At 37.2% G+C, this 24,657-nt stretch overlaps 2 protein-coding genes across 2 annotated transcripts; one reads left to right on the top strand and one right to left on the bottom strand.

Annotated features, from left to right (window-relative positions):
* The first annotated feature begins 1,002 nt into the window (after positions 1–1,002).
* fkbp10b (FKBP prolyl isomerase 10b) lies at positions 1,003–12,493 on the top strand. The gene is given in 11 exon segments (XM_051125061.1): positions 1,003–1,284; positions 1,904–2,015; positions 2,017–2,050; positions 2,220–2,409; positions 2,617–2,762; positions 4,843–5,032; positions 5,125–5,270; positions 6,192–6,381; positions 6,517–6,659; positions 9,063–9,226; positions 11,395–12,493. Coding segments are annotated over 11 exon segments (1,698 nt in total). The 5' UTR covers positions 1,003–1,090; the 3' UTR covers positions 11,584–12,493.
* A 3,297-nt stretch (positions 12,494–15,790) lies between these two features.
* On the bottom strand, positions 15,791–24,407 carry klhl11 (kelch-like family member 11). Its single transcript, XM_051124530.1, has 2 exons — positions 23,817–24,407; positions 15,791–19,161 (listed from the first exon to the last, which is right to left on the bottom strand). The coding sequence occupies exons 1-2, from the start codon at positions 24,347–24,349 to the stop codon at positions 17,574–17,576; spliced, it is 2,121 nt and encodes a 706-aa protein (XP_050980487.1). The 5' UTR covers positions 24,350–24,407; the 3' UTR covers positions 15,791–17,573.
* Positions 24,408–24,657: the final 250 nt, after the last annotated feature.

Below are 24,657 nucleotides of genomic sequence, written 5' to 3'. Positions count from 1 at the left end.
TGTCAACACAAAGGACATGTTTCCTTTTAGTTGTCTGTAAGTTCACATATGAATTAAAATGTGGATTTACACATTATTCATTTTACTCATAACCTGCAGATTATTATTTTTTGGGGGGTTTAAGTATGTTGTTAATGTGTTTGTCTAAGAATATTTTTTGATAAATAAGGGATGGCCCACATTACCAGACCAGCTGGCCCACTTTACTTGAAAAGTAAAGTTCAGGACCTCAAAATGTTTATTGGTATATGTCTTGCAGATTACACTTTATATGAACTGTAATCAAATTAAAATATTATAGCTAGACCTTAAAGTTAGAAGTAAGAAAGAAAAAGAAAAAAAAGAAGAAACATCTAGGTGTTTAAATTACGTTTTATGGCCCACTTTACCCGAGTTCACCTTATTCATAATAGTTTCTAATTATGGGGACACTTTTTTGATAGAGCTTGTTCCTCAGTACGTATAAAACACTAGAAACGCCCCTGAATCTCAAACATTGAAGCTCCCTCTCTGCAACAGTGCAACTGTTCTAAAAATCAGATTTAACTTTTATTTTGGGTCACTTATCCAGATCTAATCATGGAAATGTTTGCTTTCATAATAGATCTCGCAAAATTAGACGTTATTATGATATAACGAGATTTATTCAATGAATCAATCTTGAAGCAATTAAGCAATGTACATACAATACAAAATAATAGCCTACATTGTAGCTCATGTCCCTGATTATAGGACCAGTGTACCGGCGCGGCTAAAGTGTGTCATCCACCGGTCACTTACTTATTCAACGGTCTTTCCATCCACTTCCGCGAAATATGATCTCATTAAATATTTTTCCACATGTGCGTCATTTTCTCAACATTTTAACCAATAACAAAATAAATAATTATAATAAACAACTGTTTTACAATTGATGACTTTTGTAATAAAATTACAAAAATCCCGGCGCTTCATTTGTTCCGAAAACGAAAAAAAGTGCCCGAAGCAACATCCCAGCAGAAGATCTTCCACGTTTACACATCTGAACTCCTCCTACAGGAGCCCACAACTGACTGCACGAGCCTCAATCACAGACTACATTTTCTTTAAAATGGTAGGGAGGATTATTTTGAGTTTACTGCTGGCGACATGGTTCCCCGTGGACTGTAACCCAGGGCCTATCGATGATATTGCAATTGATCGATACTTCATTCCTAAGCGCTGCATCAGAGAAGTGAAATCTGGAGATTTCGTGCGTTATCACTATAACGGCACTTTTACTGACGGAAAACTGTTTGACTCAAGGTGAGTGATTAGTGATCAGTGATGTTCATTCTTTGCATTTTGCACAATACAATTCTTTGCGAAGCAATAGCATTGCGTTTTGGAGATGTTCAATGCAGCGCAGTGATTGGACGTGCACCGTTGGAATATGCTATTTTTTGTGTTATGGTAATAATAGGCTACTTCCATGATATTGTTTGAAGTATCTTTTGCAGTTCCATGCAAATAGGTTTGTTAGAGATTGTTTATTCAAGTCTATTAAACAATTACGTTCTGCATATTATACTACGGTGACTATGATTAGGTCTCAGACACTGGTGAGCTACCTGGAAAGCATTTAATGTATCATACGTGGCCAAATGCTGTCTTAATATGGAGCTCACTTGGTTTCTGAGCCTCTTGCATTTTTTTTTTCAGTGAAGCTTGAATACAGCTATTCAATGAGGAGTTCAAGGGAATTAAAAGATTACATGACAGACAAGCTGCATTGTCAAAAGAGCTATAGAAATAAAATGGCTTGTGTAAAATGTACTTTTATGACTGATAAGCTGTGTGTGTATGTGCTTATGTGCGGTATGTTGGAAGTCTTTCCCTTTCATAATAAATATAAAGTTCGGTGATTTGTTTGTTTTAAATGCAGCTATGATCGAGGGGTTGCATTCTTTGGACAGGTGGGCCAAAAGTGGCAGGTCGCTGGTGTGGAGAAGGGTATTCTGGGTATGTGTGTGAGTGAGCGTAGGAAGATAACTGTGCCCCCCCCACCTGGCCTTTGGTAGCCAAGGAGCAGGTAATATACTCAAACACACCTTTTACATTCATCAAATGAAATATGCATACTAGTGTCATGTCTCAGTCTTGCACAGCGGCCCAAAAACTATTTGGTAACACAAGTCACACTTTAAAATGTCTGGGTGTCAGTGTATCATAGAAAGTGTCTTCCTTCTGTGCCGTTTCAGGTGATAAAGTGCCGCCAGACGCAACATTAGTGTTTGATCTGGTTCTACTGGACATCTTTAACAGGGCAGACCAGGTTCAGACCAAAGTCATTAGTACACCTAAAGAATGCAAGCGGTCGGTCATGAGGACCGACTTTGTCCGTTTTCACTTCAATGGGACATTGCTGGATGGTACTTCGTTTGACTCCAGGTTAGTGTTACTTTCTGTCCTAGTAGCCTCACATCGATGCAATTTTAAAAAATAATAATGATTTTCAAACAGGTTTCCTGAACACTCCAAACTCATGCTCTTGTTTGAGCAATGTTTTGATAGTGCTATAGAGCAACAGTGTCTACACTTTTCATACAAATCGTCGTACATATGCCTACATAACAATTTTCTTTGAACACAATGCAGCTACAAGCGTTCCCAGACACAAGATTCAGTGGTTGGGGAAGGTTTGCTTATAAAAGGCTTGGATGAAGGGTTGCTGGGCATGTGTGTGGGAGAAATACGACACTTCATCATCCCCCCATTTCTGGCATTTGGAGAAAAAGGATATGGTAAGCAAGCAAACCATCTGCATGTACATATAAAGAACACCCAGTTCTTTATCAGTTATAGATTTTTATTGAAATCTTGGACATGGTTGCACTCTTTAGTATTCTAGTGGACTTTTCTCATGTGTCAATATAATTCTGGGTTTTATGTTTCACATGGTTCGTGCATTGGGTTAGTGATTAAAGGATTAGTTCACTTCCAGAATAAAAATGACCTGATAATTTACTCACCTCCATGTCATCCAAGATGTTCATGTCTTTCTTCAATCGAAAAGAAATTAAGGTTTTAGAGGAAAACATTCCAGAGTTTGCCCTCCATTTAGTGGACTTCATTCGGAGAAGTATATAAAAATTTATATGCTTTTTTTTTTTTAGCTAAAAATGCTTGTCTTGCACTAGCTTGACTCCATGCATTAACTAGTCACGTTGGAAACCCCACACATGACATAGGCGGAAGTACCGACCCAGTGTTTATAAAGCGAACGTGCAAAATAAGTCAAACGCCCTTTACAAAAAAGGAAAAACAACGATGCCGGACAATTTTGAAATTGGAGGAGAAAATGAAATGGTATTTTTTGTCCTACCCTAAATTATTGAACCTAAAATAAGAGGGATTATACAAAATGCATGTTATTTTTTATTTAGTACTAAACTGAATGAGATATTTCTGTAACACTTTATGTATAGGGGACGATTCTCACTGTTAACTAGTTGCTTATTAGCATGCCTATTATAAACATATTGGCTGTTTATTAGTATATATAAAGCACTTATTCGGCATGACCATATTCTACATTCCTAATCCTACCCAATACCTGAATTTAACAACTACCTTACTAACTATTATTAAGCAGCAAATTAGGAGTTTATTGAGGCCAAAGTCATAGATAATTGTTTGTTAGTAGCAAGAACTGGACCTTAAAATAAAGTGTGACCGATATTTCACATAAACGACGTTTACGTATAGTCCACAAGACTATAAAATAGTAGTTGAAATTAGCCTGTTCAAAAGTTCATATACGTAATACTGTGTTGTTACTTGAATAATTCACAGGGCTTTTTCTGTTGTTTAGTGATAGTTGTTCATGAGTTCCTTGTTTGTCCTGAACATTTAAACTACCTGCCGTTCTTCAGAAAAATCCTTCAGGTTTTACAAATTCTTTGGTTTTTCAACATTTTTATGTATTTGAACCCTTTCTATCAATGACTGTATGATTTTAAGATCCATCTTTTTACACTGAGAACAACTGAGGGACTCATATGCAACTATTACAGTAGGGTTCAAATGCTAACTGATGCTCCAGAAGGAGAACAATGCATTAAGAGCCAGGAGTGTGAACTTTTGAACAGAATGAAAATGTGTACATTTTTCTTGTTTTGCCTAAATATATATTTTTTAAAAATTTAGTACTGCCCTTCAGAAGCTACAGAAGATACTTACATGTTCCCCAGATGACAAAATAACTTAAATTTACCCTGATGTTCAAATTCAAAAAGTTTTCACCGTGTTTCCTTTTGAAGCATCAGTGAGTGTTTGAACCTTCTATAGTAGTTGCAAATGAGTCCCTCAGTTGCCCTCAGTGTGAAAAGATGGATCTCAAAATCATAGTCATATGATTAGTCATAGTCAAAAATGCTGAAAAACCAAATAATCTGTGGGACCTGAAGGATTTTTCTGAAGAAGAGCAGGCAGTTTAAACAGGACAAACAAGGGATTCGTGAACAACTATCACTAAATTAAAAAACACAGCTGCGGATCATTCAGGTCACAACACAGTATTAAGAATAAAGCATATGTAAACTTTTGAACTAGGTCATTTTTATAAATTCAACTATTATTTTCTCTTGTGGACAATGTAAATGTCTTTTGTGAAGTATCTTATTCAGTTCTGTGCTAAATAAAAAATAACATTGTATTGCATTTTGTATGATCCCTCTTACTTTGGTAAAATAATCAACATCTACAGAATCTGCAAGGCACTTTAAAAAAATATAGTTAGTTATAAACTCTCTTAAACAAATTCTTTTTCTGACTTTTCATTTCTTGTTTCCCTTTATTTCATCTTTCTTGTGTGTTCCTCAGGCACAGATATCCCTCCTCATGCATCAGTAGTGTATCACATTCTCCTGGAAGACCTCCACAACCCTAAAGATGACATCATTGTGGAAGTCGTGGAAGCACCTGAACCATGTACACGCAAGACTATTGCAGGCGACTACATTCGCTATCACTACAATGCTTCCTTCCTCAATGGCATAACGTTTGACTCCAGGTTTTACCCATTCTTTTGCTTGTTTGTTGTTGTTTTGGGTTGCTGTAGATGTTGCTGAGATGTAATGTATTGTATTACCTCTAATGTCACAGCTATCAGCACAACCAGACGTACAACACGTACATTGGAATGGGCTACATGATCGCTGGCATAGATAAAGGCTTGCAGGGTGTGTGTACAGGAGAGAGGAGAAGAATCATCTTGCCACCTCACCTTGCATATGGCCAGCAGGGGGCAGGTTAGATTATTTTAAGGCATTCTTATTGACTAACACATTTAAAAAAAAAGTTTTTCACTTTGGTTATACAGTGTAAACATAAAGGTTACTTAAACTGGGAATAAATTACACACAAAAAGCAAACAAACAAGACTAGCATGAGTTATTAACTCTCACATAAACTGTTGTTTATGATAAGGGAATTCGTGAAAGTGCAGATTCAGTGCAATACAACCCTGGTACACTCACATGAAATATAGACAGCAGCAATAAAATATATATAATAAATAAATATATACATATATATACATATATATATATACAGTTGAGAATCTCATCAAGAGTCCTCAAGAGAAAATATTAGTTGAATTTATAAAATGACCCAGTTCAAAAGTTTACATACACTTGATTCTTAATACTGTGTGGTTACTTGAATGATCCACTGTTTTTTTTTATTTATGTTTTTTTTATGTTAGTTCGTGATAGTTGTTCATGAGTTTTTTTTATGTGAAATATCTTATTCAGTTCAGTACTAAATAAAAAATAACATGAATTTTGTATGATCCCTTTTATTTTGGGAAAATAATTAACATTTTGCAGATTTTGTAAAGTGTATAGAAACTTTTGAACTTTTGAATGATTTGACCCACAATGTTTCATTGAAGGTTGGAGAGAATGCTCACACTTACTGGCTGCCACTTCTGTAGATGTGCTAATAGTATAAAGTTGTTTGGTTATACAAAGAGTAAAAAATTAATTTATGTAACACACTTATTACTGTGTAATAACCCACAAAGACCACAGGGTAATGAAAAGCTCAGCCTTGATTTTCAATGGGAGATGAGTCAAGAGTTACAGAGTGATAGATAGCTGCTGTTAATTGCCATTTAAATGCCATTAAAAAATGTGACTTTCCAGTAAGTGTAGCTCTGTTTTGGCCAGGTAAGGACATTCCAGGTTCGGCCGTGTTGGTCTTCGACATCCATATAATAGACTTCCACAACGTCAAAGATCCTGTGCAGGTGGAGATCACGCACAGACCTGAGGTGTGTAATGAAACCAGTGAGGTGAATGACTACATTCAGTACCACTACAACTGCTCACTGCTGGACGGCACGCTGCTCTTTACATCGTGAGTTTCCACAATCGAATGTCTTCAGTATTTATTAAATTATTAATGTATTAAAAATTAAGTGAATTAATACAAATACGACTTGCTAATGGTTTTATGATTTAGCTAACAGTTGTTGATCTCTGATCATTGTAGGAGGGACTATGAGACCCCACAGGATGTGGTGGTTGGAGGGGGTAAAATAATTGACGGCCTGGACGAGGCTCTTAGGAACATGTGTGTAGGAGAGAGACGGACGGTCATAGTGCCACCACACCTTGGACATGGAGAGAAAGGAGGTGTGTCTTATTTCATGTATCTGTGTGTTGTACTCTATAATAGTGGTTCTCAAACTTTTTACAGTGGCGTACCCCCTGGGGCATTCAACATTCTTCTTAGTACCCCTACTTAGACCGCAGTTACACATTTTCCATTAAGGCTTATGTGTAACTGCAGTCTAGGTGGGGGTACTCAGAAGAATGGTAAATGCCCCGGGGGGTACACCATTGTAAAAAGTTTGAGAACCACTGCATTAAGGGATATTTTTTCCCTTAAACCCTTAAATTGATTTACAGGTGCATTTTTTTTTTATCTATATGAGGAAAAGTTTTTCTAAACATATTAATTGTATGTTATCTTTTATGTCATATTCTTCACATTCTATTAAGTGTATTATTAATATACTAAAGAAAGCAATAAATGATAGCAAAATTGAATGATACTTGTAAATTTAAACTAAAATCACCAGTAGGTGGCGGCAAGTCACTGTCTTAATAAGCCAGGCGTTGCGAATTTCATTCATTCATTCAGTAAGGAAGCGGCTGTAGTTATGAATGGGTTATTAAGTGACACTCTGAATTGTTAAAGCTGCAGATTCTTTCACTAACAAAACACCACTGTTTCTTAGAGAAGCACACCAGTTCTGTTGCGGACTTCATTGGAACTATTGTTTTGTTGTGAAATATAACAAACAATATTGACAATATTGTGTTTAAAATGTAGGCTGCATTTAAAATGTAAAATGTTCACTTAATATTACCTTTTTGTTGAACTGTTATGTAAAATCAACATTTGCAGTCGTTTGGATATTCAGAGAAAATTGCGTTCTTGCTCGTATTTTAAACATGAAAAACAATAACTCGCACAGGGCATGTTCTGAATCAAAGAGTTTCTTAAATCAATCTCTATTTACAATCTGTGTCAATATTTGTTCTCCATGCTATTACATGGTACAAATTTACTTTAAAGATACAATGAACAGAAGTGTGATTTGCTAAAGCAACATACTTTGCGGGCATCCTATCATACGCACACAGCTGGTGTTGATGCAGTCAGTTTTGACCGCAAAAGATGAGGTAATTTGATATCATTTGACAGTTTATGACACTCCAATTTTCCTGTTTTATACTAAAAGCAGTATTTCGCTTGTTAGAAATGCATGCTCTGTTTTAATGTTACTTTAAATTGGGGTAGAATTAAATGAATGGCAAAGCTCAGCATTTTGTTCACATACCCCCTCCGTAACCTCACGTACCCCAGTTTGAGAACCACTGCCTTCTAAGGATATAAACCAGTGCTGACCAGCTACCTGTTCAAACAGGTACAGTGTCACTGTAACATTAGCTCAAGCCGCATATATAATGACATTTAAACATTGTAAAAGCTGGTACTGACTGATCGCCCGTGCTGACAAACTCAGACATAAGAGAGCTAAGCTAGACTGGTCATGTTTAAACTCACTTGCATCAGTTGTATGCTGCCTTTGGGCACATTTCCAACTACCTATGGTTAATCTGGCCTTGTCTACTATACACTCTTGCAATGTTCGGAGTTATTCACCCCTTAAAGGAAAAGTCCACTTCCAAAACAAAGATTCACATGATCATAATGATTGGTTATTTTCATAAAAATAATACAATTTATGTACTTTTTAATGTCAGCCGCTCATCTTGTCTTACTCTGCCTGGACTGTTTTTTCCGGTTTATGACAGTCGAAGAACTCCCGTCTCATGTTCTCCCTCAACTTCAAAATCGTCCTATATCGCTGTTTTACCTTTTTTGTTAAGGGTGTTTGATCTTTTTTGCATGTTAACTTTGCAAAGTCTGGATCGGTACTTCTGAAGCGATGTACACAAGGACAAACAAGGGACTCATGAATAACTATCACTAAACAAAAAAACAAAAACGAAAAAAAAAAAAAACACAGCTATATCATTTAAGTAACAACACAGTATTAAGAATCAAGTGTATGTAAACTTTTGAACTGAGTATTTTTTAATAAATTTAACTATTATTTTCTATTGTGGACTATATGTAAATGACTTTTATGTGAAATATCATATTCAGGTCAGTATTAAATAAAAAATAACATGCATTTTGTATAATCAAAAATAATTAACATTTTGCAGATTCTGCAAGGTGTATGTAAACTTTTGACCACTGTATATGTTTGTGTTTTTATTGGAACAGATTTGAAAAGAATTTAGCATTACATCACTTGCTTACCAGTGGATCCTCTGCAATGGAAAACAATAATCCACATGACTCCAGTCCATTTAATACCAATCTTGTGAAGTGAAAGCTTTCAAACAGCAGCAGAATAAAGTTTACATTTGCATTTACACTGCAATACAGGGTAAATGAATTCTTCTGTTTTAATTTCTGATAAATGTGTATTGTTTTCCTGTGTTTTCGTTTCCTAGCTGGTATTGTCCCAGGGAGTGCAGTTCTGCGGTTTGAACTGGAGTTGGTGTCCCTGCAGAAGGGTGTTCCTGAAGGCTACCTGTTCATTTGGCTTGAAGAGAGTCCGGTTCAGCTCTTTAATGAACTAGACACCAACCAGGACCAGAAGGTCCCTTTAGAGGAGGTGAGTTTATAGCTCTAAGTGATTTCAGCCTTTGAACAAGTTATTCTGATGAAGTTGGCACACCCCTGTTCTGCCAGACCCTGAAATATCTGTTATCTTGTGAATCTGACAGATTCATTCAAGCACTGAATACAATGAAAATGTTATACAAGTACAGGCACAATTCTAGTTTTTTGGTAAAACAGTTTTGGAGTACAAACAGATTTTTTGATCTGTTAGGCCACACAGATGAAATATCAGTGTAGTATCAACTACAGTGCTGCTTGAAATTTTGTGAACCCTTCAGAATTTTCTATATTTCTGCATACATATGACCATAAAGTTCATCAAATTTTAACACAAGTTTTGAAAATTGATAAAGAGAACCCAATTAAACAAATGAGATGAAAATATATACTTTGTTATTTATTTATTATGAACAATTATCTAGCGTTAAATATTTGTGAGTTGCAAAAGTATGTGAATCTCTAGGATTAGCAGTTAATTTGAAGGTGAAATTAGTGTCTGTTCAGAAGTGTTTTCAGTCAACAGGTGACAATTAGGTGTCAGTTTATGTCCTGTTTTATTTGAAGAACAGGGATCCATTAAAGTCTGATCATGTTTGTGAAAGTGAATCATGGCACAAACAAAGGAGATCCCTGAGGACCTCAGAAAAAGAGTTGTTGTTGCTCATCAGGCTGGATAAGGTTACAAAACCATCTCTAAAGAGTTTGGACTTCACAAATCCACAGTCAGAAAGATTGTGTACAAATGGGGGAAATTATAGACCACAGTTTCCCTCCCCAGAAGTGGTCGACTAACAGAGATCAGTCCACAGCAAGATGTATAATAGTTTACGAGGTTGCAAAGAACCCCAGGATAACTTCTAAGCAACTAAAGGCCTTTCTCACATTGGTTAATGTTGAAGTTCATGAGTCCATCATCAGGAGAACAATGAACAACCATGGCAGGGTTGCAAGGAGAAAGCCACAACTCTCTAGAAAACACTGCTGCCTGTCTGCAGTTTGTTAAAGATCATGAGGACAAGTCAGAAGGCTAATGGAGAAATGTTTTGTGGATGGATGAGACCAAAATATAATTTTTGGTTTAAATAAAAAGTGTTATGTTTGGAGAAAGAAAAACATTGTATTCCAGCATAAGAAGAACCTTATCCCATTGTGAGACATGATGGTGGTGGTGGTAGTAGCATGGTTTGGGCCTGTTTTGCTGCATCTGGGCCAGGACGACTTGCCATCATTGATGGAACAATAAATTCTGAATTATACCAGCAAATTCTAAAGGAAAATGTCCAGGCATCTGTCCATGAACTAAAATCTAAAGAGAAAGTGGGTCATGCAGCAAGACAAAGACCCCAGATGCACAAGTCATTCTATCAAAAAATGGTTAAACAAGAACAAATGTTTTGGAACGGCCGAGTCAAAGTCTGGACCTTAATCCAATTAAAATGTTGTGGAAGGACCTGAAGCAAGCAGTTCTTAGGAGGAAACCCACCAACATCACAGGGTTCAACTGTTTCTGTACTAAAGAACGGGCTAAAATTCCTACAAGTCATTGTGCAGGACTGATCAGCAGTTACAAAAAATATTACCTGCAGTTATTGCTTAAAAAAGGGGTCACAACAGATACTAAAAGCACCTCGCAAATATTTAAGACTGGATCATTTTTCTCAATTACTAAATGACAAACTATGTATTTTTGTCTTGTTTGTTTGTCTTTGGCAACTTTAAGGACTGAAAATCTGATGATGTTCTGATGATGAAATATAGAAAATTCTAAAGGGTTCACAAACTTTCAAACAGCATTGTATATTAAAATTGAATGAACAGTGGTTGGTTACTTGACATGTCAGTCAAATCTCTTCTTAAATAAGTGGATGGTTCTTGGCCAAAATAAGCTGTAAGGTGGACCAGACTTAATGGTAATAGTCTGTGTGAGACCACACTGGAATAAGCTGAGGTGAAGTGCCTTACTCAAGGGCACAATACTAAACTCACTGACTTGACTAGTTATTATAAGTACAGTTAAACTGCTAGAAGAATTTACCTCTTGTCACTGTTTTTATTCAGGGTACATGGTCTTTGTACTTTCATACTTGTTTTAGTAAGTGCCACAGTCACTTGGGTGATTTAGTTTTAAACCTAGCTTTTCTACTGTATTTGTCTCCACAGTTTTCACAGTTCATCAAACAGCAGGTATCAGAAGGGAAAGGTCGTCTTAAACCAGCTCAGGATCCGGATAGTGTCATCGGGGATATGTTCAAGAACCAGGATAGGAATGCTGATGGCGTGATTACTCTGGATGAACTAAAACTGAAAGTGGATGAAGACACAGAAAAAATGCGCCATGAAGAACTATGAAACATGTTCACAAAAGCATGTAAATGTACATGCATTTAAAGAACAAAGCAACAGACTCGATCCTGAGGCTGAAAACCGCACCAACATGCTTTCCAGTATTAAAAGTTTGTACATTTGATGGTCGCATATTTTTTTACTCCTAAAAATGTTGGATTTCAAAAATGCATTTGTGCCATTGAATAAAAAGTTCCAAACTAAAGTATTTGCAAACATTTTACTTTGAAATGAAATATGATGGCTACCCTTACAAAAAAAGAAGTATATTCAAGTGTGCTATTAGTTTACTTCTTTTAGACTGAGAATAATAAGAGAATATACTTTTTATATATTTGTCTAGCTTTTATGTACTAAATGAAATTGTATGTAAGTATCCTTTGCTTACTGACAATACAGAAAGTCTAAGTATATTTGGCCTATACTTGTAATTGATAATTTCATCAAGTAATTATTCTAAGGATTGGAATTTTTTGGGATTTTTTTTGTTTGTTTGTTTTGAAAGAAGTCTCTTATGCTCACCAATGCTGCATTTATTACTGTATCACTATATTATGTAAATTTCCAGCAGCCATTACATCAGTCTATAGTGTTACATGAAAGAAATCATTCTAATATGCTAATTATACTAATATACTGGGGGTAGCCAACATTGGCCCTGGAGAGCCAGAGTTCTGCAAAGTTTTGCTTTTTTTGCTATATAAGTAGTAAACTATAAGTATGATGTTAAGTTCCCTTAAAAGACAAGTATATTTGTAGAATGAAACTTTTAAATCAGTAGTTTACTGAGAGCATACTTCAAAGTGTACTTTCATAAATTAAAGCTAGTATATAGTCAATAAACTAACAAGTTTCCTTTAAGTATATATCTTAGTAGAGTTGCAATACAAATGCAAAACTCAAAGTATACTACAGGTACTGTTGAATTACTTTTACAAACACAAGCAGTTTTTAGTCCTAATAAGAACTGAAACAGTACATTTTATGTTTACTACAAAAACATTTATTTTAAAACACTTGCTCCATGATGTATAATTGGTAAATACACTTGAACTTGATCTGTTTAGAATAAAGTCTGCTTTTTTTGTAAGGGTAGTCTTCATGCATGATGAATTTGTTCATTCGTCCTTTTATAATGCTCTTCTCTGAAAGATGATTTTCCTGCTGTTTGTTGCTGTTTTAAAATCAGCATCTAATATGAAAACTTGAGTTTTTACAACTTGCTGGATGTAGTGGTGTTTCATTTATGCTATTATTTCTGTCTTATTATCTTTGCATTGTTTTCTGTTGGGCTTTATGTACACAGATGTGTGTCCACCGGTCACCAAAACTGCATACACTCGAATGACAAAAGGTCTGCTCATTATTAATTTCTTTATTGTCATTTGACCATATCATATCTTTTAGAAACGTTTTGATCAAACCATGCACAACAACAGCTCTCACATCAATTTGCACACGCTATCAAAAACATCAATTTGGGAATACCCATATTCTATGTGAAAATGCCTTGATCATAAAATTAATTCATAAAGAGTGAGAGCAACTTAAAGGGGTCATCAGATGCAAAGTTCATTTTTACATGTTGTTTGAACATAAATGTGTGTTAGCGGTGTGTGTGCAAAAACACCCTATAATGATAAAAAATCACTCTGGTTTTTATTTAATCTGTAAACATAATTTCCACTTTTTAAATCATTCTCAGCATATTGTCTGTGTGACGTCACACCAACAGATGCCGCTCCCACGATAGATTAATATGACCCTTTTACCGTTTTCAAGAATGGCTCCTAAGCAACTGAGGTGTTCTGTTGGATGTAATGATTCATTTTGAACGAATTTTTAATGTGACTCGGGAAGAACGAGTCGTCTTGGGGAGTGATTCGTTCAGTCGTGCATACGCAACATCCTATTAGGTTCTGTACTGGAATTAGTTCACCTGTTTCGAGTCTTTGGGTTTTTCGAGTTGTTCATTTTATTGGGCTGTCACGTGATAAGCAAACGACTCGAACCCGAAGACTCGAGAGATGAACTAATCAATTCTCTTTCTGGCTCAGACTGCATAGGTTAAGCTTATGGGGCTGTCACATGATGAACGAACGACTTGAACCCGAAGACTCTGAAGATTTTCTTGTTATAAACACTTCTGAAAAGGCACTTATTTTCAGGACTTATTGTCAGCTTATGGACTTGTTAATAGAATTAACTCAAATTCAATATGTGCTCGACTTTCATTCATACAGTTTAGTACAAAATACGGCATAGGGTTCATTAATCCAAAACTCGACTCTCTGCAGTTATTCCAATGTTGATGACAGTTTTGATAGATGTCACATGTCACCCTGTAATCTGAGTCATATGTTTTTTTTTCTTCTGCCCAGTACTATTGGAACAATTATTTTGAGACTGTCCAAAATATTCACAAAAAGTTCACTTTCAGAACAAAAATTTACAAAACCCCTTGTCATCCAAGATGTTTGTGTCTTTCGAATGATAAGAAATTGTTTCTTGAGGAAAAAATTTCAAGAATTATCTCCATATAGTGGACTTCAATGATGCCCCAAGTTTGAACTTCTAAAATGCAGTTTAAATGTTGCTTCAAATGGCTCTAAACGATCCTTGCCGAGGAAGAAGGGTCTTATCTAGCAAAATGATCTGTCATTTTTTAAACAAATTGACAATTTATATACTTTTTAACCTCAAACGTTCATCCTAAGTCTGCATGACCTCTGTTTTTTTTCCAGTTCAATACGGTCAATATAGTTAGGGTATGTCGAAAAACTCCCATCTCATTTTCTTCCCCAACTTCAAAATCAACCTACATCGCTGCAGAAGTACCAACCCAGTGTTTACAAAGTGAACATGCGAAGAAGATCAAACGCCCTTTACTAAAAAAAAAAAAAAAAGCTAAAACAGCCATGTAGGATGATTTCGATGTTGAAGAAGAAAATGAGACTGAGTTTTTCGGATTACACAGATTACGCATATGCAACTTGGGTACACTATTGAAGCCCACTATATGGAGAAAAATTCTGGAAAGTTTCCCTCAAGAAACAATTTCTTTACGACTGAAGAAAGACAGACATGAACATCTTGGATGACAAGGGGGTGAGTAAATTATCTGTACATTTTTGTTCTGGAAGTCAACTTCTCCTGTAAAACCAAAGTTGATGTCTGCCCTACTACTGCAATCTGTTCCTAAAGTTTGGACTCAGTTTACATCTAAACAGTTAAATGTACTTGCCTTCACTTCTTTATTGGCTAGACAACAGATTTTATATCTTTGGAAGTCCAACAAACCCTCACAGTGTCTCACATTGGCTTGTGGATACCATGTACTTTTTGAAGCTGAAAAAGATAAGATGCTCTCAGTATGCCAGTATGACTCTTTTCATGATAAAAGCCAACCTTTTATACATTATTTTATACATTTATTTTCACACCCTTCAAACTTTGCCCGCTGACTGAATTTATTTGAATTTTTTGAATCATCATGTTTCTTCTTGCAGACCCCTTTTTTTTGTGTGTGTGGTGTGGTTCTGTTGTTTTCTTTGTTGTAAAATTCGGACTGTCTTCACTATGTCTGCTGTCTCGATAATTAGGGTCTGAGCACTGGTGGTGCGCACATGCCAAAAGTGGTGAAAATTTGCATCTGTTATGGGTTTCAGAAGTGGCTGTGGCAAAATGGCTCAATAGCACTACCTATAAAATTTCAACAAAGTGCCTCTTGAGCTACGTTACACATGTACGAAATTCGGTAGACCACCTGTTGGCAACAGGATATGTCATGCTTTGCACTCAAACATACCATGTTTAATCTGCACCAAACTTCACACGTTTGATAAAAATGCTGGCCTGAAGACATCTACATGCCAATATCCAGTTATAGTCATAGTGCCACCACCTGGTAGCAGGACGTTTGGCACATATAAATGACTTTGACATATTCCTTCTATATTTACCAATTTAAATGCATATTGCCCACGTTTGCTGTTTTCCTAAAGCCACCGGTGGTGGTGAGCCTGGGTGTAAGGACCCTTTTTAATCGCTGCTTGCAGCTTTAATTAAAACTGTACTTTCCACTCAATAAAATAATAATAATAATAAAAAATAAATTTTATATATATATATAAAAAAAGAAAATGCCTTGATCAATCTAAAATTAACACTGTAGTATCAACTATAGGCAGAAGAACAAGTCCTGGACAATATCAGATTTTTAATAAATATTTATTGCAAATCACTGAGATCCACAACATGTGCATACTTGATATCACATGCAAAGAACTATATTCGCCCTTAACAGACTTTACAACAAGAGCAGGACAAGGTAACATAAGTAACCTTGCTACTCTTATTGTCAGACACTTTCGCCTTTGACACACATACATACATACATACACACACACTCATTTCCTCTGTGCAAGAAGGAAAGAAACTGATATAGAGCTTAAACACTATTAAACCACATCTCAACATGAGAGACACAAAACTTACATTTCCCATCGAGTAAATACAATATCTAAGATTCTACAGAGTCTCCAATACGCAGGAAAATGTTTGAAAAAGGCTTATTAATGTATGTTCACTGGATGTCTCACTGGCTATCCCCCCGTATGAAATAACTATGAAACTCTGCACAAGTCAAGACGAGAGCTATAGATACAATTGTCAAAGCCATTTCTATCTTGCATTTAGAAGAGATTTTAACATCGAAGCGTAACATTAGTTCAGCTAAGATGACATAAGACTTTGGTATGGATTGTAGCAATGGCTAAATGTTCTTTAGGCGAACATTGTGAAATGTTTTCTGGTCTTAATGGTGCCAATGTTTTCACCTAAGTGAAGTGCACTGAGATTTCTTGTAATAAAAGACATCAAACATTGCAAAAGACAGGAAAGAAGACTCTGAGGAGATACAAAGAGGGAATGTAGATGAAAGATGAAAAATTAAAAAATTGATTATAAATAGCATTATATATATATATAACAAAGACTATGATGCAGCACGGGTACCATCAGTAGGTGCCTTATTAAAACTGGAATGGACAACTACAGTTGACTGATAGGTAATGTTAACATAATTCTTGACAGGCATCGCATGACAGAACACAAGCTGATGTCTATGACGTGGCTAAAAACCATGTATGAACGAAAAAAATAAAACAAGGACAGTGAGAGATCTCAAACTGGCATAACACCAATAAAAAATTATTTTTAAGTAACAGTTTGCAAGGTCCTGCCCTTGAGGTAATGAATCATTGACTATATTCAGATTTTTTTTTTAGGTGTAGCCTTCATGTGTCAATAACTGATGCCATAACTGTCTTTATTCCCTGTGCTTAAAAGTTGAAAAAGAACAAATATAAATCAATATAAAACACTAAGATTAAAGATTAAGACAAGCGCTAATGCTGGAATTAAGTGCTTGTAGTTGTGAAGAATGCATTTATGAACATATAAACAAAGACTGTGAAAGAATTGTATTTAAGTGCAAAACAAATAAAATCACAATTAAGACCAGGAATAAGCAATTAACAAGTGAAGGGAATGAAGATGCAGTGGTTCTTATTAACGGTTTGTTCAAAAATGGTTGAACACGTCACTCCCTGCAAAACAAACAACCTGAAAACCCACAAATGTAGCAGGGCAACCACCACCACATGGAATGTTATGACTCTAGATAAATTAACAATGTGCAGCATTCTGCAACTTGCCGAAAGCAGGAATAAGGCAAATTCATGCAAGGCCATGAAACAAAGTTTCATGTGTACAGATATTTACAAACTTATCTTTTTTACATATTTATATGATTCCATTATACAAAGTCAGCTTGAAAATACTCTCTTTACTAGCTTCAGCCATTTCACTCACTCTCCCAGTGATGAAATGTCACAAGTAAACAAATAATACACATCTTAAGAATGGGATCATGGGAATGCTGAAGACACTATTTTCATGATTTTTGTAGCAGTTTTTCTGAGCAACAAGGACTCTCAGCATTCAATCTGTGATTGTAACTGCCTGCGTAGAGTTAACGTGCGACGATGTAACTGTTGCATTTGCTGCATACGGTCCCTCTGGCGTGCCAAATTCTGTGGCATTGGGTAACGCTGACAACCATATAGAAAGCGGTAGGGAATGCGAACGTGACATGCTGTGGCACGGCAGCGTGGCTGAGGCATGGGCGGCAGAAGCATCCAGCGCTTGCGTTCGGCACAATAACGGTATGCTTCCTTGCGATACTGCTTATCCACATCATCACTGTTCTTCCAGCCACCGATCACAAACACATCATCGCCAAGATAGCAGATAGCAGCACCCTCAATACTAGTAACCTCTGGGGGAAGGCTTTCAAGAATATCATCAGATATCCTAGCGCTGATCTTCTGTCGAGCTACATCGTCACGCACGTTGGTGTAACTCTTAGGACAGCAAGAAGCCGTGTGGTAGAAGTTAGTCGACGCTACAGCCATTTGGAACAAGCAGTAGTTGTCGATAAGCGGTAAAGAGTCAACTTCTTGCCATTGCCGACTGTCGGTGTCGTAGCGAGTAGTCACCGTCTTCAACCCATCATCGCTGTCAGTATCTATGGGCGTTCGTGCTGTGACATAAACGTATCGATCTTCGACACTAATGGCCTTGACATCTCTCAAAATCTTAGGGGCAGATTCTAGGTTGTGCCACTTGTCTTGGTCAGGTTCGTAAACACTCACATCCTTAAAGCCAGGGCTGAAGTTGCCATGACCACCAATACTATACAGAATATTTTTGATACAAGTGAGGCCAAAGGAATGCTTGCGTGTGGTGAGGTTGCTCACTTGTTCCCAGGTGTTGCGATTTGGATTGTAGCGCTCCACTGTCTTGGCAAATCCTGGTTCCATGGATCCAGCTACGTATACATGCGTATCAGTGGCTGCAATAGCGTGACCATCCAGATGGTTATGGATGTGTGGCAAATTGACCCAACGGTCTTCGTATACGAAGTAACCTACGCACTCACTCAGGTAGTCACCTCCTTCAGAGACCCCGCCAACCACCATGATGACGTCCATGTTCTGGCCAAATCTTGGTTGGAATGTAGCCATGTATGAGGCCCAGAACTCTGTATCTGCAGATTTGAGGTTCTCAAAGCGGATCGCATGACCCTCCACAGCCTCTGACACGAGCTGTAGGCAGGCTGCGTTTTGTGCGACCAAAGGCTCATTCTTCACAACTCTTGTAAGGTACGTTGGCTTTATCTGCGGCAGCCTGAGAAGACGAAAAAGCTCCTCAAAGTACTTTACCCGTTCTTCTGAGTTCTTCTGAACCCATTTGACCACTGCATCAAACAAAACCTCCTCTGAGTCAACTGTAATCTCTGCATCTGACAGCCAGTCTCTGACCAGGTGGAACGGAAGCGTGTAAAATTCATCATCCTGGATGACTTTGTGGAAGTTGCGACGAATCATGTCAGCAGCCCGTAAGGCCAGCTGATCCAAAGTGTACATGTGTGCAAGGCTATGGACTGCCACACAGTTTCCCAGGCTGAGCTTCCTCTTGAGAAATTCTCCACAAAAATCCTTCAACTGCACGAGCAAGAACCTGTGAGTGGAAAAGAAAGTACACTGTTTCAGGCCTTACAAAAAAAACACAGCAAGAACAGGTAAGATATATGATGTAGGTGCTTTTTTTTTTGTTGTTGTAGTAGTCAGCTAGGGCTGGGCAGTATGACATGCTGATGATATTAAGTGTCTACCAATAGAGATGTTGCTATATTGTGTATGAAATAATGCACACAAAGTGCAGGACTGTTAGAGAAGTTCACTTCCAGAACAAAAATTGATAATTTACTCAACCCTTGTCATCCAAGATGTTCACATCTTTTTCTTTCTTTCTTCAGTCGTAAAGAAATTATGTTTTTTGAGGAAAACATTTCAGGAATTTTCTCCATATAGTTGACTTCTATTGTGCCCCCAAGTTTGATCTTCCAAAACGCAGTTTAAATGCATCTTCAAAGAGCTTGAAAACTCCCAGCCGAGGAAGAAGGGTCTTTTTTTTTTTACAAAAAAATAAATAAAATAATAATAATAATAATAATAATAATAATAATAATAATAATAATAATAATAATAAATATATATATATATATATATATATATATATGTATATATATATATATACACACACACACTTTAATCTCAAATGCTCGTCTTGTCTAGTTCTGCGTGAACTTTGTGTATTCCAGTTCAAGACAGTTAGGGTAGATTGAAAAACTCCCATCTCATTTTCTCCTCCAACTTTAAAATCATCCTACATCACTGCAGAAGTACCAACCCAGGAGGAAGAAGCTGCATTTTAACTGCATTTTGGAAGTTCAAACTCAGGGGCACCATAGAAGTCCACTATATGGAGAGAAATCCTGATATGTTTTCCTCAGAAAACAATTTTTTTACGATTGAAGAAAGAAAGATGAACATCTTGGATGACAAGGGGGTGAGTAAATTACCTGTAAACTTGTTCTGGAAGTCAACTTCTTTAAAAGTGACTGACACATTAATTCTGTAAGAAGCATGCATGAACAAGAAAAGGCGCACGATATGCTTGATGTTAAAAAGTTGTTAAAAAGAACGGAAAGTGGTACTTCCAGTGACTGAATCTAACACCAGAAACACACACACATTTGGCTGGGTATCGAGTTTTGAGTTTTTAGGCACCGCAGACAGCACTGAAACCAGCGAATACTCAAGCAATTGCGTAAATCAGTGGAAATTGAATAGAAATGATGATTCTGTCTAAGCTATTTGTACTGATTTATTGTGTGGGTTACATTTTGTTCATTTGTGCAGTGTCTCAGGAGATGAGTATTTGAGTCTGTAAAAACGTCAACAAGCTGGAAAAGTAAAATAAATGAAAGGGTTTTTTAGAGGTGATGCATAATGTAATCTTGTTAAAACTTTCAAGAACTGATATTGAAGTCAAGAAAATTTTGAAATGACACCCAGCTTTACACACACAGAAAGCCGCATCTCGTAGACAGCATCTGATCCTGAATTCAGTTCTCTTTTGTGGCATATTTCACTTGTGTGTATTCAACCAGAGTCTGTTTAGTCTTAAACATTCTTATAATTCAAATCCGTCTTAAACATTCTTATAATTCAAATCCGTTAAAGGATTGTTAGGCTGCACTAATTAGGTCAACCGGAACCGGGAACACTTCCCATAACACCCGATGTACTCGGTGCATCGTCAGAAGAATGGCATCTACGCTAATATTAGTCTGTTTCTCTCTTATTCCGAGGTCACATTAACCACCAGATCCAGTCCGTATCCAGATCCGATGTTCACTGCAGTCCCCCGGATCCAGTCCGAACCCAGCCCAGACGGTGGATCAGCACCTAGAGACGACCTCTACAGCCCTGATGAGCCCCAGAGACGGATCCACATTAAAGACCACATCACCTAGACGCCTGTCGGCACAAGACCACGGGAACTTTGGCCAGAGGAGAACTGGCCCCCCGACTGAGCCTGGTTTCTCCCAAGGTTTTTTTCTCCATTTGTCACAGATGGAGTTTTGGTTCCTTGCCGCTGTCGCCTCTGGCTTGCTTAGTTGGGGACACTTTCTCTTAACACAATATTGCATTTTATTTTATTGTTTTTGATTAACTACCTTTACCTATAATGTGAGTGTTTAATGTTGCCTTTGGCATTGTTGATGTACTGTTTCCTATTTAATACTGTACAGCCGCCTTGTCACAATTCTGTATTGTTAAAGGCGGTATATAAATAAAGGTGACTTGACTTGACTTGACTTAAGTGAACATAAACAGTTAGGAAAGAAATAGTAGGAATATTAGATTACTCAGCATTTACACATTATGTCTTAAAGTGACAGTAACCAAATATGTCTGTAGCTGTGTCATTAGTATTAAACAACAAAATGCAAAGAGAAAAATCAATCACTGCTCTTCACCAAATAACTTATGTAGCTTTAATAAGAATCAGAGTATATTTATATACACTGTTTTCTTTGTACAGAAACAGAAACACTGGAACAATTCTCATCATTGTAACAAATAAGCAGTATAGTAACCCAGATTTTAGCTTATAAATATCATGGAGATGTCTATTTAATGTATTTTTGGAGCATTTACTCATCTACAAAAACAACCCTAAAACATTTTCGATAAGATGAAAGCTTTGTTGACAACAGTTGCTTTCCAGATAAAGCACTTTTTAACAGAGTTTGGAGATGTATGTGTGCTTTGCTGGGTGTATGCGTTATAGGCTAATCAAGAGCTATACATCAAAACCTCACTTTGCTGCAAAGCAAAGTTAAATTAAGTTGATTAAATGAAGCAGCAGCAGGCACGAAAAAAAGACATTGTAAGCTGAGCGCAATTCAGTGCAATTCAGCGGGCAAGGACTAAAACATGCAGTAGCATTATTACAAATATCCAGAGCAGACCATTATATCATGGGTTTGAATAGGGGTGGGTGATATGTCTGTTCAAAAAGGAAACTGCTTTTTTAACAGATTAATCAAGTGATTTTCAAAATAATTATTTTACCTACTAACTTAAATAATTTGAAATATGTTAGTGCAGTATTGTTGTTGCATCTGTTATTTTGTGAAGTGCAGCACTGAATAAAAAATGTTTTATTTCTTGTATAGATTGTTAAAAGGCTTATAAACTTATAGACTCAGCTGTGTATGCACATCCAGTGGCTTAAAGGAGAAGTCCACTTCCTGAACAAAAATGTTGACACGGTTTGATGTTATTGTGTTGCCATGTTTGATTTGGACTGAGGGAATAACCACTTACATTTAGCTTTGTTCAGCACACAAAGTGATCATATCATAGCTTTAGAAGACTTCGTTTAAAGTTTAAGTCCACTTCCATAACAAAGATTTATAGATAATTTACTCACCCCCTTGTCATCCAAGATGTTCATGTCTTTCTTTCTTCAGTCGTAAAGAAATTATGTTTTTTGAGGAAAACAATTCTGCATTTTTCTCCATATAATGGACTGGTATGGTGCCCCAAGTTTGAACTTCCAAAATGCAGTATAAATGCAGCTTCAAACTATCCCAAATGCATTTTTTTTATCCCAGCCGAGGAAGAAGGGTCTCATCTAGCTAAACGATCAGTTATTTTCATTAAAAAAAAAAAATACAATTTAAATACGTTTTAAATCTCAAACGCGCATCTTGTCTTGCTCTGCCTAAACTCTGTGTATTCTGGCTCAAGAGAGTTAGGGTATGTCGAAAAACTCCAATCGTATTTTCTCCCTCAACTTCAAAAATCTTTTCAAAATCATCCTACATCGGGGCACTATAGCAGGCTGTTATATGGAGAAAAATGCTAAGATGTTTTCCTAAAAAACAAATTCTTTATGACTGAAGAAAGAAAGACATAAACATCTTGGATGACAAGGGGGTGAGTACATTATCTGTAAATCTTTGTTCTGGAAGTGGACTTAAACTTTAAACTAAGTCTTCTAAAGCTATGATATGATGACTTTGTATGCTGAACAGAGCTAAATGTAAGTGGGTTATTCCCTCAGTCCAAATCAAACATGGCAACACAATGACATCAAACCTTATCAACATCAGGACACAAAATGTCACTGGATTAAATCACTGGCTCTCATACTATCGTTATGCACCTTTTTGTTAACTTTGGGCCCCAGTGACTTTAACCATGTAGATAACAAGAGCTGAAACATTTTTCAGACTTCTTTTTTTTGTTTTTGCAGAATAAAAAAAAAAAAATATACGAGTTCGGAACTACATGAGGGTGGGTACATGATGGGAGAGTTTTCATTTTTGGATGGGAAACTTCTCTATGGAGGAAAACATACCAATGACATTTATTAAAAAAAAAAAAAAAGTGTATTATGGCTCAAAATAGTGGACACACCTATGATTCTACAGAATTGGAAAGTGCTTTTTAAGTCTAAAACAAGCTGCTGCTTTAGAACAAACGTTGCTGATCTGAAATGCATCTATGAAGCCCAGAAACGCTGCTTACTCAGAAGATACCCATGACACCCAACGTTAATTTCTGATACCCAAAATACTGCAGAACGCTACTGACTTCAACGATGCTTGTTTTGAAGGTGTATGTAATGCCAAATGCGGACTGGGTCTATGATGCCCAATGTGTATTTGTGATCAAACATAGCAACAATGCTGTCTAGGTAAGCTGCTCGCTGTTTTCATACACTGTCTATGATCTGCATGATTTTTTCCTCACCGGTCCGCTAGCTCCAGAACCTCATGCACGTTAGCAGTGCTCACTCGTATTTCGCCCGTGTACATAAACTGGATGACGCTTTCCACCGTCTCCTGGTCGAGGCCTGCCTCGCTGCTCCACTCCTTCATCTCCACCCGCCGCGTCACCGACTCCGAAAACTGACCTCCGAGCAGCGGTGTGAAATAATCTGTTGCCGCAGCCAAGACTGAGCGGTGGGCGCTGAATTCGAAGCTGTTGGCGGCTCCCGGGGCGCTGCTGAACGCCAGCGTCACGTCACAGAAGAGCCCGAGCTTCCGCTGCTCGTTCTGCCGCCGGGAGAGCTCCGAACAGTGGGTCGCGGAGGCAAACTCCTCGGCCTCCTCAGACTCTCCGTCTCCCGCAAGAGCGCTTGCAGTGCTCGGCCCGCCGCTGTTTCGGCTGGCGTCCTCTGGATTCGGGGCGGCTGCGGCCATCTCGGTGTCCGCGCGGTCGGTTCGTAAAGTGCGTAGTATGTTGAGGTGGTGGAGCACACTCAAACATACACACTCCAACATAAACAGCGCTCAACATGCACATGCGCACACGCACCATACAGGAGTCCTGTTGACGTTACAGGAACTGACGCGAGACATGAGTTGCTGATCTGGGAACGGATAAATAAAAAAATAACATTAAAAAAAAAAAAAAAAAAAAAAAAATCAGCGATGTATTGCTTTGAAATTACATAGAAATGTGTTAGAAAATATTGTGTTGTAAAAGACAATACTGTGTGAGACTTGAGCCCCAATGTAGGATGTATATTTAGTAAAATAAAATGAACGGCATATTCCAGGACTACTTACCAATTAAATGTCAAATATTT

This window comes from Labeo rohita, chromosome 12 (genome assembly GCF_022985175.1).
Source record: "Labeo rohita strain BAU-BD-2019 chromosome 12, IGBB_LRoh.1.0, whole genome shotgun sequence".
NCBI classification, from domain to species: Eukaryota; Metazoa; Chordata; class Actinopteri; order Cypriniformes; family Cyprinidae; genus Labeo; species Labeo rohita.
Note: the sequence above shows the minus strand (reverse complement) of the source record. Positions and strands in the feature narration are given on the sequence as shown.

Bases quoted from the DNA above. Each gene is read 5' to 3' on its own strand.
- klhl11 (XM_051124530.1), bottom strand. From the start codon at position 24,349: ATGTTGGAGTGTGTATGTTTGAGTGTGCTCCACCACCTCAACATACTA. The intron at 19,162-23,816 runs GTGAGGAAAAAA...TTCCACTCACAG, and splicing joins GTTCTGGAGCTAGCGGACCG to GTTCTTGCTCGTGCAGTTGA.